This window comes from Vanellus vanellus (genome assembly GCF_965231255.1).
Source record: "Vanellus vanellus genome assembly, chromosome: 3".
Lineage (NCBI taxonomy): Eukaryota > Metazoa > Chordata > Aves > Charadriiformes > Charadriidae > Vanellus > Vanellus vanellus.
This window is the reverse complement of record NC_138907.1, coordinates 60,850,652-60,863,773: the sequence shown is the minus strand read 5'-3', so window position 1 is coordinate 60,863,773 and position 13,122 is coordinate 60,850,652. Positions and strand designations below refer to the sequence as shown.

Genomic DNA, 13,122 nt, shown 5'->3' with positions numbered 1-13,122 from the left:
GCAGAGTAATACATTTAGGAAGAAGGGTCATACCCACAAAGTAGAAAAATCATATTCTTACAAGAAATGGCTCTAAAAGAGAAGCCAGTATGCAGGGGATGAGCAACTCAGTATAACATCCTGATGCAATATTACAGGAGTCAATGCAATCTTTCACTATATCAGGCTTTTCTGCACCAGAATACCAACGTCAAACCTGTCTGACATCATGTGATGTACACAGGAGCAATGCACACATTTTACAGACAAGGCACAAGATCAAAGAGACTGCAGAATAGAGGTGGTTTTGGTTTGGTTTTTTTGAGGGCAGGAAAAGTGTCTTAGACCAGACAGACAGAACAAACAGAATTTCTTAATCAAGCAGACAATTAGCCATAGAATTTTTGCAGGAGAAAATACCATACACTAGAGAGCTCTCTGATCTGGGAGAAAGGCCTAACAGACCAAAGTGGAAGTGAGACTGCTTAGCATATAAATTAAATCCCTATTAGCAATAAGCCACTGCAACAAACTACCAGATACGTGTCAGAAGCTGAAGAAACTACTTCAAATCAAGATCTGCTGTTTTTCTAGAAAATATATATAAACTAAACTGCAGTTACAGAAAAAAAAAAAAAAAACCTTGAGAAAATTAGAAATAACTTGACATAAAGTCCTCACCATGCAACATCCTGCTGTGAAAAAACAGGAAAACGAAAGACCCAAACACACTAGCCGGAGGGAATTTGCTCCTCCGCCCAGCGCTCCAGTAACTTGCATGGCCTTGGCTTCATCCAGGTGCACACTCTCCTCCTCTCTCTCCTATTAACGTTAGCAGTACAGTTTTACTATAATACACTATGGTACCCTGGTTCTCCCAACTGCCTCACAAAGCATTTGAAGGATAACAGAGAGGAACAGGACACTTATAAGGAATAAGGCACTGAAACAGATGAGACAAGCCATTTCCCTGAAGTTACTCCTTTCCAAAATTTGTTAAGAAACTGCAATTTGTAGGTATTACAGGGCCAGTACACTGCTGATCCTGTGTGAACCGTATTGTAAAGTGACCATATTTTCCAGGTTTTCTCTCCTCTAGAAATGTAACTTCCAAAACTAGATTGATGTAATAATTTTCTAGTATTTAAGACAGAGTCACAGAATCATAGAATGGTTTAGGTTGGAAGGGACCTCAAAGATTATCTAGTTCCAACCCCCCTGCCACAGGCAGGAACACCTCCCACTAGACCAGGTTGCTCAAAGCCCCATCCAGCCTGGCCTTAAACACCTCCAGGGATGAGGCCTCAACAACTTCCTTGGGCAACTTGTTCCAGTGCCTCACCACTCTCATAGTGAAAAATTTTTTCCTAATATCTAATCTAAATCTACCCTCTTCCAGTTTGAAGCCATCACCCCTTGTCCTATCACTACATGCCCTTGTAAAAAGTCCCTCTTCAACTGTCTTGTAGGCCCCCTTAATAATAGATACATTTATTTTAACCTTTCCTCCTATATAAGGTAAGGGCTTTTCTCTTCCCTTCTCCAGGCACAAGTACCTTGTATCAAGCACAGATCAACCTCATAGATGCCTCTAGCACAAACTGGTATTTAACTGACCCACAAACCACGTGTGTCTGTCCCCAACTGCTACAATAAGCAAAACATTTACTCTCCAACACAAAAGACCTTTTTGCATGCTGCTGTTGGAAAAAAGCAGATTTTGGACTTCTGCTGACCTGTGGACTTCAAAATGTTTAACAGTTCCTACATGTGGGACATGCAGCAGTCTGTAGACCATAATAAACAGCTTGTGTTTAAGATAATGTATGTCCTCAGAAATTAAGTACTTCCTGCTTAACAAACAGACACACCAGGCAAAAAGCTATGAATAGAGGGAGAAAAAAAAAATTTCTTCTAGCAAAACCAGAGTCAGCCTCTTCTCCAACTGACTGGGGACAACATACAAACTTGCTTCAGCTTTTTTAATCAAAGAAACAACTCTTACTCAAATTCTGAAAAATATATATAACCATTTACTCTGGCTGATGATGCATAGATGATCCAATTGTAGTAGACATTTTAAAAAAAAGGAAGCTTTGGTTCCTTAAAAAGGTTAGCATACTAACACAAGTAACTTGAAAATAAAGTAAATTTGCTAAGAGTGCACTTACACAGAACTGAGGTAGAGACTGAGGTAGTCACAGACTTATATGATTGCAGACTGGAAAGAATAAAATGCTCTATTTCTGAAAGTGTTAGAACACAGTATCTAAACAGTCACGCATATCATTAATAGTCGACAAAACTGTTCCCTAATGAAAATACAATTACTTTCATTAGTACTTTTATTAGAGTTCGCAAATACAGTACAGCACACCTGAAGAGTGCAAGCAGTTATGTCAACAAAATGTGCCATGCCCACTGTGCCGGAAAAACTGTGAAACATACCTGATTACTGCTTTTTACAGCAGAGTTGGTCTGAGCTGTATTTGAAGAAAGGGAATCAAAAAAGGCTTGGTCAGCTAATGAGTTACCGCAGCTAATTCCATCTTTAGCACCTTCGGTTAAAATCTGAAATGGAAAAAGTTGCAAAAGATTTTTCATGTTTCCATTAATGAAATTATGCTATTTAGCATACATAATCATCATAACATTCATGTCGCTAGACTTTCAGATGGTTGCATATGCCCTTTTTGAATTCAAATTCAATAGAACCTTTTATAAGAAACTGATGTGATAACCTGGAGGACTTACTTCCACAACAGGTTTGCATTATTACAGTGCAACTTGTAAGACTGCTGTAGCAGTGGACACCTATATATAAATTCCTTAGGGATTAACAAGGTTGTTAACATTACTGCTTGGAGACTCAGAACTCAATACTCAGGGTATCAGTTTTGGACAGCAAGTTTGGAGAGCCAAAAGTTACTAGATCATAAGCTAGCCAACTAGAGACACAAAAAGGTCATGGAGCCAGCATTGTGTGTGTGTCCCCATTTTAATTTTTTTATATATTTTTTTTAAATAAACACAGCACTGGTGAAGGAACAGAGGCACATGCCTTAAGAGGAGGCTGCAGAAATTACACCTAGAGTCTTCACCTAACTGGCAACCTGCAAACATACAGACACTTGGCTCTCCACGAGTGAACTGGATTCTAGTCTTCGCATTGAGATCACCGTTCCATCCCCATCCCACCAGTCTTTAAACAAACAGCAGAGCAACATACACTGAAGAGACAGCAAAGGCTCTCAGGAAGAAGATAAGCTGAGTAGTCCCTGGATTTGGGATCCCATATCCTGAGCCCCAGAAATGGGGTTCCATTCCAGAGATTTATGGGTGTGTGATGAATCAACCACAGCAACACCTGTGTGAACTTACATTACCCATTTCACTTCCATATCTGTATCTTCAGACAGGAAAACAAAACAATTACTGGATCATAAGGCCCCTAAAACCAGGAGCAGACTCAAAATAGCTCGTGTTCTGCAGATCACCAGTATTTACTATAGACAACCTCCTGTTGCATTTCCTGGGAAACCACTGAGAAGCACAGTAGCTTTGGATGGCAATTTTGCACTGGTCTCCAAAGACAACTACAGTTGCTGCAATAAGATTATACATTCCAAGCTTTAACATTAGAAGTTTTACGTTTGAGCATTACAGTCTGATCAGTGGACAAGACGGCCTTTTCAGTAGTTCTGCTCTCTTAGTGCAGAGCAGTGTAGTCACTTACCTCAACGTAATCTGTTGGAACAAGTCCTCTTTCACCTTGGCTGTTTTTTCCTTCTAACCAGCCTCCACCAACATCCTAAAAGAAGTTATAACATAGAAATAGTTTTGCTAGATGGATCCCACAGCATGCTTTAAACAGCTCAGGAGGTAGCACTGCCTTGCTGTCAAATGCAGTGTTTGAAATACAGTTCTGACTGTAAGACCACGAACAAACTTGCTTAAATCTGCTGAAACAGCAGATACTAATTTAAACAGAACAGATTGTGCTTGTTTCACACAGCTAACGTGGACTTCAGATTTAATAAGCGTGAGGGGGAAAGAGACTGATTTTCAGCACTTTTGATCATTTGTGAAACCACAGTCAATTGTCTTGACACAGACTGCATCAAAACACAGCTACTAATATGCCAATTCCAAAGCATTAATTTTAATCAAAAGATTATAAAGAAACAAGACTCAAGAAATTAAGCTATTGGAAATATCCGTAAAATCTCTGCTTCACTTATTGAAGGTTCAGAAGCATGTGATGAGTACACACTGTAACTCACAAAAAATTATTAAGGATAGTCTAAGATTAAGAGAGGCACATGCCATGCAAGATCTGGAAACACTGTTTCTAGTTTACATTTAATTTCAGAGGCAGATCTCATCCTATTAGTTTGGAAAGAACTAACACAGATCAGCTCTGATCTCAGTGGGGCATCCCATTATTGTTTGGGGTTTTTAAAAACACATATTCTACACATACTAAGAAACCTTTGCAGACCTTTGCAGTTAAGCAAAGTCAATTCCAGGACATTATCTGGAATACGCCAGTTCTGTTTTAAATCAAGCTGTTCCTTGAATACACAGTTACGTGTCAAGCTAACTCACAGATGAAAATTGGAACCACATATCCTAGACAGCAATTACTGAGTTTCAGGTTTTCTCAATTTGCTTTTTAATGGATATGTTTGTTTATTCACAATTTTGTTCTTTCACTTGGAAATTTCACTATGTAATCCTGTACATAGTAAGGAGAAGTCTGCTTACATATTCAAGATTTTAAAATGTAAAGATCAATCAGTTATTGAAATAACAAACTTAACTTACTTTTTCCTATGTACCTAAAAGCTTACACTCAAGAACACAGAAACAACTAAACATCTCAGGTTATAAATTCAATTAGCTTGGTTAAACTGCAAGAGCAATGACAACTTGAGCTAGAAGTCATATTTGCACTGCTGCAGCTAAGAGCAACCATCAATGGACTTTCATCACTATTGCTATCTAAACTTACCATATAAAAAAAAAGATCAAGAGCCTTTGTAGCAATTTATCCCACAGTCCATTATGGACAGCATAAAAGAAAGTTTTGTTTGGTTTTAAGTATATTGCCCTAGCACACAGGCGTCTTGTTCAGCAAGAACTAGCTTAAAAGTGGTAAGCTATTTGTTTAGTCCTACTCCTGTGAAACGGTATTAAACTCCTGAACTAATTTAAATTGTTACCTCTGCCACAGCATAGCATACTATCCAAGAGGGCGCTGCTTCTATTAAATATCTGCTTCATGTATCTAAAGTCAATGGAACAAAAAGCTATCAGGATTACACATGACTAGGCTGCTCCTCAAAGAATTAGTTTATGCTGCAGAACCCATGTTTCCTATACAAACAGATAAACAAAACCTGGCATCAAGATCAGGTGTTTTTTGTTTGTATGTGTTCTAAAAGGAAAGTCTATATCACTACACCAAAATCAAAAGCAGAATCAGCTAACACTTACCATGTTCCCAAGGGCAAGAATTACACAGGACAATAAAAGCACACTCAAAATCAAATCTAACATGCAAATCAAGTGTCAGTGCTTAAAAGTACTATTAATTTAAGAACTCCCTGATAGTATTACCATCACTCCTTCCCTGTACCTTGTCCATATTGCTTTAATTATGAAAGGACACACAATTTAGTAAAAAATTTTGTTGCAAGTTCTTTGAACAAACTTGGAATGCTGAAGTCATTGATTAAGAAACTCAAAACCAAGAAGGGAGCTGGCATATCAGATTTAAATGCAAGTGGCAAGCACCAGAAAGATTACATACACACAAAGTGTGGAACATTAGGCACACAAAAAATGACAACACATGCATATGTAGAGAGTATCACCATCATTAGCTCCTTCCTCTGCCTTGGCACTCAGCTCTGTTTAGAAGGAAACAAAGCTGAGCAAATTCCTAAGTGTGTAGGCACAATCTGAGAGCCCCCCTGTCCTCCAAGACTCTCATTGCATTTGTTTCCACAAAACTATTAGAAAATTCTTTGTACATAGTTTATTTGCTAATTCTTCAGGGGAGGGTAGCCAGGGCTTTCAGATGTCACCTAGCACCTTTTTTCTCCCATCTGCTAGAAGTAGGTCAGGAAGGTGGACTGAAGCCTTGATTCCATCTCAATTTTCTTACCGGGTTGGTAATTACGATGATCTCGCCTTCACTGACGGTCAGCTCATTGTTTCCAGGCTCAGCAGCAAAATCATACATAACACGAGCCTGTATGTGAAAAAGAATATAGTAGTGAGCTTTCCAGCTTATCTAGAAGGTTTCATGAAGGATGTATCAGCACAACTTCTTAAATAGGACAAATAGTAAGTGGGGTAAGGCTAGATGTACAAAGAGCAACTCAGCATGTAGGAAGCTAACACTTCCTGAATTTGAACTCCAAACAGAACACTAACACAAACTTTACAAGATTAAAATCTCCTGTGGAGCCTGTTAGAGATGATCATTATTTTCCAGGAGGATTCACAGTTTAAGACTGACTGTTCTCTGCCATGTCCAGAACTATCTGTACAACTTTTTTCCAGGGGAAGGAGGAAAGGCTTCTAACTTTAGCAAACAATCCAATTAATACTTATTTTTTTTTCTACAAGACATATTCCAACTCCAATTAGGGTAAAGGGAACTATTTCATAGAGCAAGCAATTCAGAAAAAGAAAAACAAGTAATTGCAGATGTAAGTAACCACTGCCATACATAAAAAGTAATATGTAAAATTATGTTTCAAGGCTCTTTGTATTCAGGATGAACTATACAAATGCACAAACAGTGAGAGTAGGCCTATTACATACTGGCACAAGGCTGGAAGGAAACACAAAACCAACCTAACTTTCAGGTGTTTAGACACACAGACTTTGCTGTGTACTGACTCTACTACTACATTACGTAAAGAAATGTTATGTTTGAAACACTGACAAAACTTGTGTAACGTTTAAAGAACAGCTCTGCTTCTTTGTATAAAGAATTATGACATGGCCTAAGATTATATTCCCAAACATCTTTTCATTGTCTTCTGTTAAATTCCTTTCTGATCTAAAAGTAGAGAAAGCTCTCAGGAATTACAAACTGATTAAATGAATGCAGAGAGAAACCACATATATTTTCCCCTTGACTCAAGGAAGATCTAGAATCAGAAGTTTTAGCTTTCCAAAGCACTTTCTCAACCAGCATATTAGATAAGCTTTAAACCTGAGCACAATAAAACCTTTATCTAAGCTTCTCTTCCCTTGAAAAAAAACTCATCACACTACTTATAAAAGTATTAAGTTCATTACTTACACCACAAGTCTTTATGTTAGCCAAATGCCCCAGAAGTAATTAATACATTATTTTATCTGATTGATGCCAATGCTGAAGTATCAAAGAGCAGCAAAAGGGAAAGCTAGACTACAGGTCAGGAAAGGCAAGCAGAATAAGTACAAATTTTAACAGACAGTACTGGCAGTTATAACAAAAATATCAATAATCAATATAGATTATGTCACAGCCCTTATTTCTCCAGCTCATACAGGAGTAGAAGCAGCAGAAACTTTACTTTAGGAAACACACCAATTTCCCTAGCACATCGTGAAAGAGGCAAGCCTATGGTCTCATCTTTACCAGGAAGACATATGCTTTAGTTACCTCAGCTCATACATACAGCAGCGGGCTTTGTTCTTGCAGATTAAAAAGTAAATCCAAGAAAACCAATCTTATATTTGTGTTACTAATAACATCAGACACTGTGTACAGCTATGAAGTCCGTCTTGTACTTGCAGGTCAGGGGGAAGAAAAAAAAAAAACAAACAACCAACCCACCCCTAATTGTTTCTGCCATAAAGACGACAGTAAAGTCATGATTTCTGTTGAATGCAGGTTATGTGATACAAAAAAAAAAAAAAAAAAAAAAACAAAAAACACCACCAGGAGACATTCACCACCAACCCTTGCCTGTCTCAAAATTGCAGGTTGTTATGACATAAAACGGGAAAAAACACAGCTTCCCTCCCCCACATTTTAACTGCACGAGTATCACGTGGAAATAGCTGGTCAAAAGATACTTTACTTCAGTGTAAATAAAAACAGAACCGAGAAAAAACACATATGTTTTAATTCAGCTGACAAAGCTAATCCTGAACCGTGCGCACAACAAATCAAATACTTTGTCTTCTCCACTGGAGAAGCACAACATTGCAGAAAACCATGTGTCCCGAGCACTCTGAATGCTTCATTGCATGACAGCTTTCCCCTAAGAACTGAGGCTTTCAGCACTTCCAGATTATGCCATGCAAAACCAAGATGAAAAGGAGAAAACTGTTTTCAATAATAACACTGACTGCTCTCCTTCCAGCACAAAATCAGGCCTCCATGCGAATATAAGAATAAGTTGTTTTACTTTCCTTAAAAAGTAAACTGAAGATAAGCAGCATACCTTTTGAAATACAATAACATTTTAAGTAGGGGTGTAAGAAGTGCCACCCTCAAGGCCTCCCTCCTCAGCAGTAGTAGATGAAGGTGTTGAACATCCCCTTTTTACAGCAGGTTACCAGTATTTATCCAGATCCTGCAAGTCAATTTAACACTGAACTGTGGGGAAACCAGCTTTCTTAACCAGGGAGCCTTCTTAGCATTCTTCAAGTAGTACACCATAGTATTAAGTTCTTGCTTTTATTCACAGGAATGATGAGAGTTCACCAGGACAAGGGCAGATTTTACCAGCCTTCTGGAAAACTGGCAAAACGTCCCACAGTAATGACCAGACTGGAAAGGTAAGATATATTTATGTATAATAAGACAACAACTAGGTTCTCCAGATGTAGCCGGGAAATAAAGTTACTTGCAAAAAATCTGTAAGTATTCAGCTTGTAGGGAGGGAAGGAAAGACCAAGAGAGATAGACTTTGGCACTATGACTTTATTAAACTCTATCTATTTACCTGCTCCGGATGTCTGTTTCAAGAGTTGTGGAAAAAAGCAGAAGAGGGGAAAAAAAAATTACAAATCCATGCAATAATTTTTGCCTTACTGCAGTTTAAGAAATTGAAAATAAAAAACGATTCGCAATACAGAAATGGATTATTACAGAGCATTAAGCATTTGAGGTACATCTGTAACCTGATAGATATATTGACATCTCAAATACACTGCCCAGATTTTTTTTTCCTGGTACTCTCCATTTCACTTGCATTTCTGGGCTCATTTGCCTAGTTTGGGAATTCAGTCCCTAAGAACTCCTGCCAAGTAAGCTTTAACACTATCCTCCTACTATTGAGATTCAATGGGAAAAATAGTATAAACTCAGCCAATTCTAAAGTAAGTGAAACTAAGTGACCAAATGCTTTCCCTCAACTTAGTAAGCGTATTGTTAACAATGGAAAACCCACCAGCCTCTCCTTGGGCAGAGGTATCAGCCCCAACCCTATTTAAATTTTTGAGAATCAATTCCAAAAATACTATAAAAAGGAAAGTAGTTTGGTTTTGCAATAAACTTTTTCCTACTTATCGGCCACAAATAGTGCATCCAAGTAGCAGTTATTGGTCAGAGTTAGATCTTTGCCACTTATGCAAAATAGCGTATGGGCATGGAGAAGAGAGAGCATTTAACAAGAGAATGATTTTTGCTCCTGGGCACTGCAATACATACATTGAATATTAGGTCTAAGCTTATGGACATTTTGAATATTTATAAAAAGGGAACCTCCGACAGATTCCAAAGATCACAGAATGAACAAAGGCAACTTCTTCAAAACACAGGTTTAAAAAAAAAAAAAAACAAAACAAAACAAAAACAAACAAACCAAAACCCAAGACTTGTTACAGTTACTGTTGTGCTTCATATTTAATTCTGTTCATATGTAAAAGGATCAAATAATCAAGAACTACAGGAACTTCAGAAATTCAAACATTTCATTAGTGGAATAAAGGCCATTGCTTTGTTTACAGAATACTGCAAATATGTAAAACAAGTAAAAATTGTTAATCACTCTATTAGCTATAAGGAAATTAATTTCTTTTACCGGCTGTACATATTTCTCTCTTCTCCCCTGCCTTCAAAATCTGACTGGTTCTGGATTCTGAAGCTGTTTTGTCAGATCCTTTGATAAAAAAAGACTGCTAACCCAAAAAGTTTAAACAGATTTCATTGACCAGAAAGCAGACCTGGTCATTGTACTGTACACCTACTGCATCTCTTTGCTCAGGTGGCAGCAGAGCTTCTTGCACCTCCACTGGGAGATTGTAACACATCCTTACATTCCCCTCCCCTGCTCCCTCACATGAGAAAAGGCCAGCATGGATTAAGCAGAGCCCCAGCACAACACAAGCCAAGAAGGAAAGGGCTCTCTGATCCCCAGCATCTTTGCAGCTCTGCTGTACACTGCAGTTTCTCCAGAACGAGAGGGAGCCAGCAGTTTTCTCTACAAGTTGAGGACAGGTGGAAAACAGCAAGAATTCCTCCTTACTAAAGGAAAATAAGCTTTTCAGCAGTATGGGTACAGTTGTTTAGATTGTAATACAGAGAAGAAAACAGAAAGTAAAGCAGTAATTCTTACTGTTAGTAAGTGGGAAGGAAGTTAGCTAGCAAGAGTCATTAAAATAAAATTCCAATGAAGGATTACATTATCAGTACACTCAGTTACTGGAATATTATCCAAGATCTCCGCGGATATCCTGATGGACTGGCTCTTCCGTATTTCCCTCTGAATCTTGAAAGAGGTGATAAAGCAACAGAAGCACCTATTTCTCATAAGAAGAATCTTTCTGCTTCTTCTAAGATGTTTCACTAAAGAGATGCGAGGCTCAGATGGAAAAGCAACTTGCCCCCAATCCTGACAATCCTGACGTGCACAGGCACACACTTGCCCACATTACAGTTCACCTGTAGCAGACTAGATCTTTCATGGAGAAGTAGGACAACGAAAACCACTGTGCAGTCCACACTAGCCATGAGCATACAGGCTAACAGCTAATGCACATGAGTGCAGCTTTTATAATAGCTTCCCTGTCTAAACCTCTGTTGATAAGAATGATTAATGACCCACATAAACAAAACCCAGTAATCACTCTAAGTTCACACTTCTGAAGCAAAATGTTTTTGTAATGCTGGACTTCCTGATGAAGAACTGCATTTCGACAAAAGTATGCTTTATAGCACTAAAATTGGAGAAGCCACCCAAAAACTGGACACACATTTGAAAACGCTTTCCCTAAGGACAGGACTTCATTGTATTAGAAAAAGCTCTTGTATTATGCCATAGATTCATGCGTTTCACCCATGTGTTAAAGTTTGGGAAACTTGTACCACAACTGCTTCTCTTGGACAGCTGGCAGTGGCAGATAGTACAAAGGAAATACCCATAAAAGGTTCGTAGCATGAAATCCACATAATAAACTCATGCCTTCCTTTCAGTAGTTAGCACTTCAGCAGTTCAGTACTTCAGCCATCCAGCAGCAATCTTTGCAAGGGACAGGGATTCACAGGTTTAATTTGTTTGGTGCCACTGTCTCAGAAACACAACTGCTGTATCACAGCAGTAAGGATGGCAACACTTTCCAGGTTCATGCATTGCCTCCAGTTTTCCTGTCCTACTGTTGGTGGCAGCAGTCCCCAGACACACAGGAAGACAATCAAATTCTGTATTTCTGTTTTGGAAAGCAAATGGGGCAAATAAATCTTTTCAAAGAAAACTGCACCCCACCAGAGAAGCAGAAACCATAACTTGGGAAGCCTGGTAAAATATCTTAAAAAAAACCAAAAAGGTTAATCGTTAGCATCAGCTTTTTTTTTTTTTTTTTTTTTTTGAGGTAGGACTGTTCTTTACAAGTCATGGAATTTTCAGAGTTGGAAAGGACCTCTAGAGGTCATCTAGTCCAACTCCCCTGCTAGAGCAGGATTGCCCAGAGCACATTACTCAGGACTGCATCCAGGCGGGTCTTGAAAACCTCCAGAGAAGGGGACTCCACAACCTCCCTGGGCAGCCTGTGCCAGTGCTCTGGCACCCTCACCGTAAAGAAGTTTTTCCTTGTATTTGAACAGAATTTCCCATGTTCCAACTTGTGCCCGTTGCCCCTCATCCTGTCACTGGGAACCACTGAAAAGAGTCTGGCTCTATCCTCCTTCAACCCACCCTTTAGATACTTGTACGCCATAATAAGGTCTCCCCTCAGCCTTCTCTTCTCCAGGCTAAAGAGTCCCAGCTCTCTCAGCCTTTCTTCATAAGGGAGATGCTCCAAGTCAAGTCCTTTAATTTTAAATAGCCTTGACACTTAGCAGATTTGAGCTTCTTTTCTAGGACAGCAGCTCAAACGTTTAGCTGGAATGAACAACAAAGGGCTTTTGGTCACCTCAAATAACTTCAGTAACATTTTTGTTATGAATAAGCTTCAGAAAGGTTTGCTACAAAAACTGCATCAGTTAGCACAAATACTCTTCAGTAGGTCTAGTAAGCACAAGCCTTTGAAACCAGCTGCCTGTGAGACACTGATAAGCAGTATATTGATCTCACCTGGAAGCACAGAACAGTAAAACACATTTCTGTCTTCTCTGACTTTCTTTTATTTATTCTCTACTACAGGTTTTTTGGATGTGGGTTTAGTGGTTTTTTTTTTGTTGTTTGTTTGGTTGGGTTTTTTTGTTTTGGTTTTTTCGTTTGGGTTTTTTTTTTTTTTTTTCTGAATTGCTTTTCCCCACTAATATTGTTTCTAGAAACAAAATATTCATTCTACAGGGCAATTCTAAGACAAGAAAACAGAAATAGCATACCTAGGATACAGGTTGGGAACCCAGGATTAGAGAAATTGAGGAAGCAGAAAGAAAAAAATAAAGACAGAAACCTAGCTGCATGTGCTCATTTTGACTAGGATAGAGTTAATTTTAGCCCCATACTAGCTACTGGGAAGAGGTTTTGGATTTGTGACCAAAACAGTGTTGATAACACAGGCTTGTTTTAATTCTTGCTAAGCAGTGCTTACAGAGTCAAGGCCTTTTCTGCTTCTCACACCACCCCACCAGTGAGTAGGCTGGGGGTGCGCAAGAAGTTGGGAGGGGACACAGCCGGGACAGCTGACCCCAACTGACCAAAGAGATATTCCATACCATATGACCTCATGTTCAGCATATAA

General features: G+C 38.8%; 1 protein-coding gene across 1 annotated transcript in view; it reads right to left on the bottom strand.

The window, feature by feature from the left end:
* SNX9 (sorting nexin 9) overlaps nt 1–13,122 on the bottom strand; it is a 71,094-nt gene that overhangs the window by 44,034 nt on the left and 13,938 nt on the right. The window contains exons 2-4 of the mRNA XM_082480996.1: nt 6,152–6,238; nt 3,716–3,790; nt 2,416–2,550 (exon numbers count right to left, since the gene is read on the bottom strand). Coding sequence (XP_082337122.1) covers nt 2,416–2,550; nt 3,716–3,790; nt 6,152–6,238 — 297 coding nt within the window. The remainder of the gene's footprint in view (nt 1–2,415; nt 2,551–3,715; nt 3,791–6,151; nt 6,239–13,122) is intronic.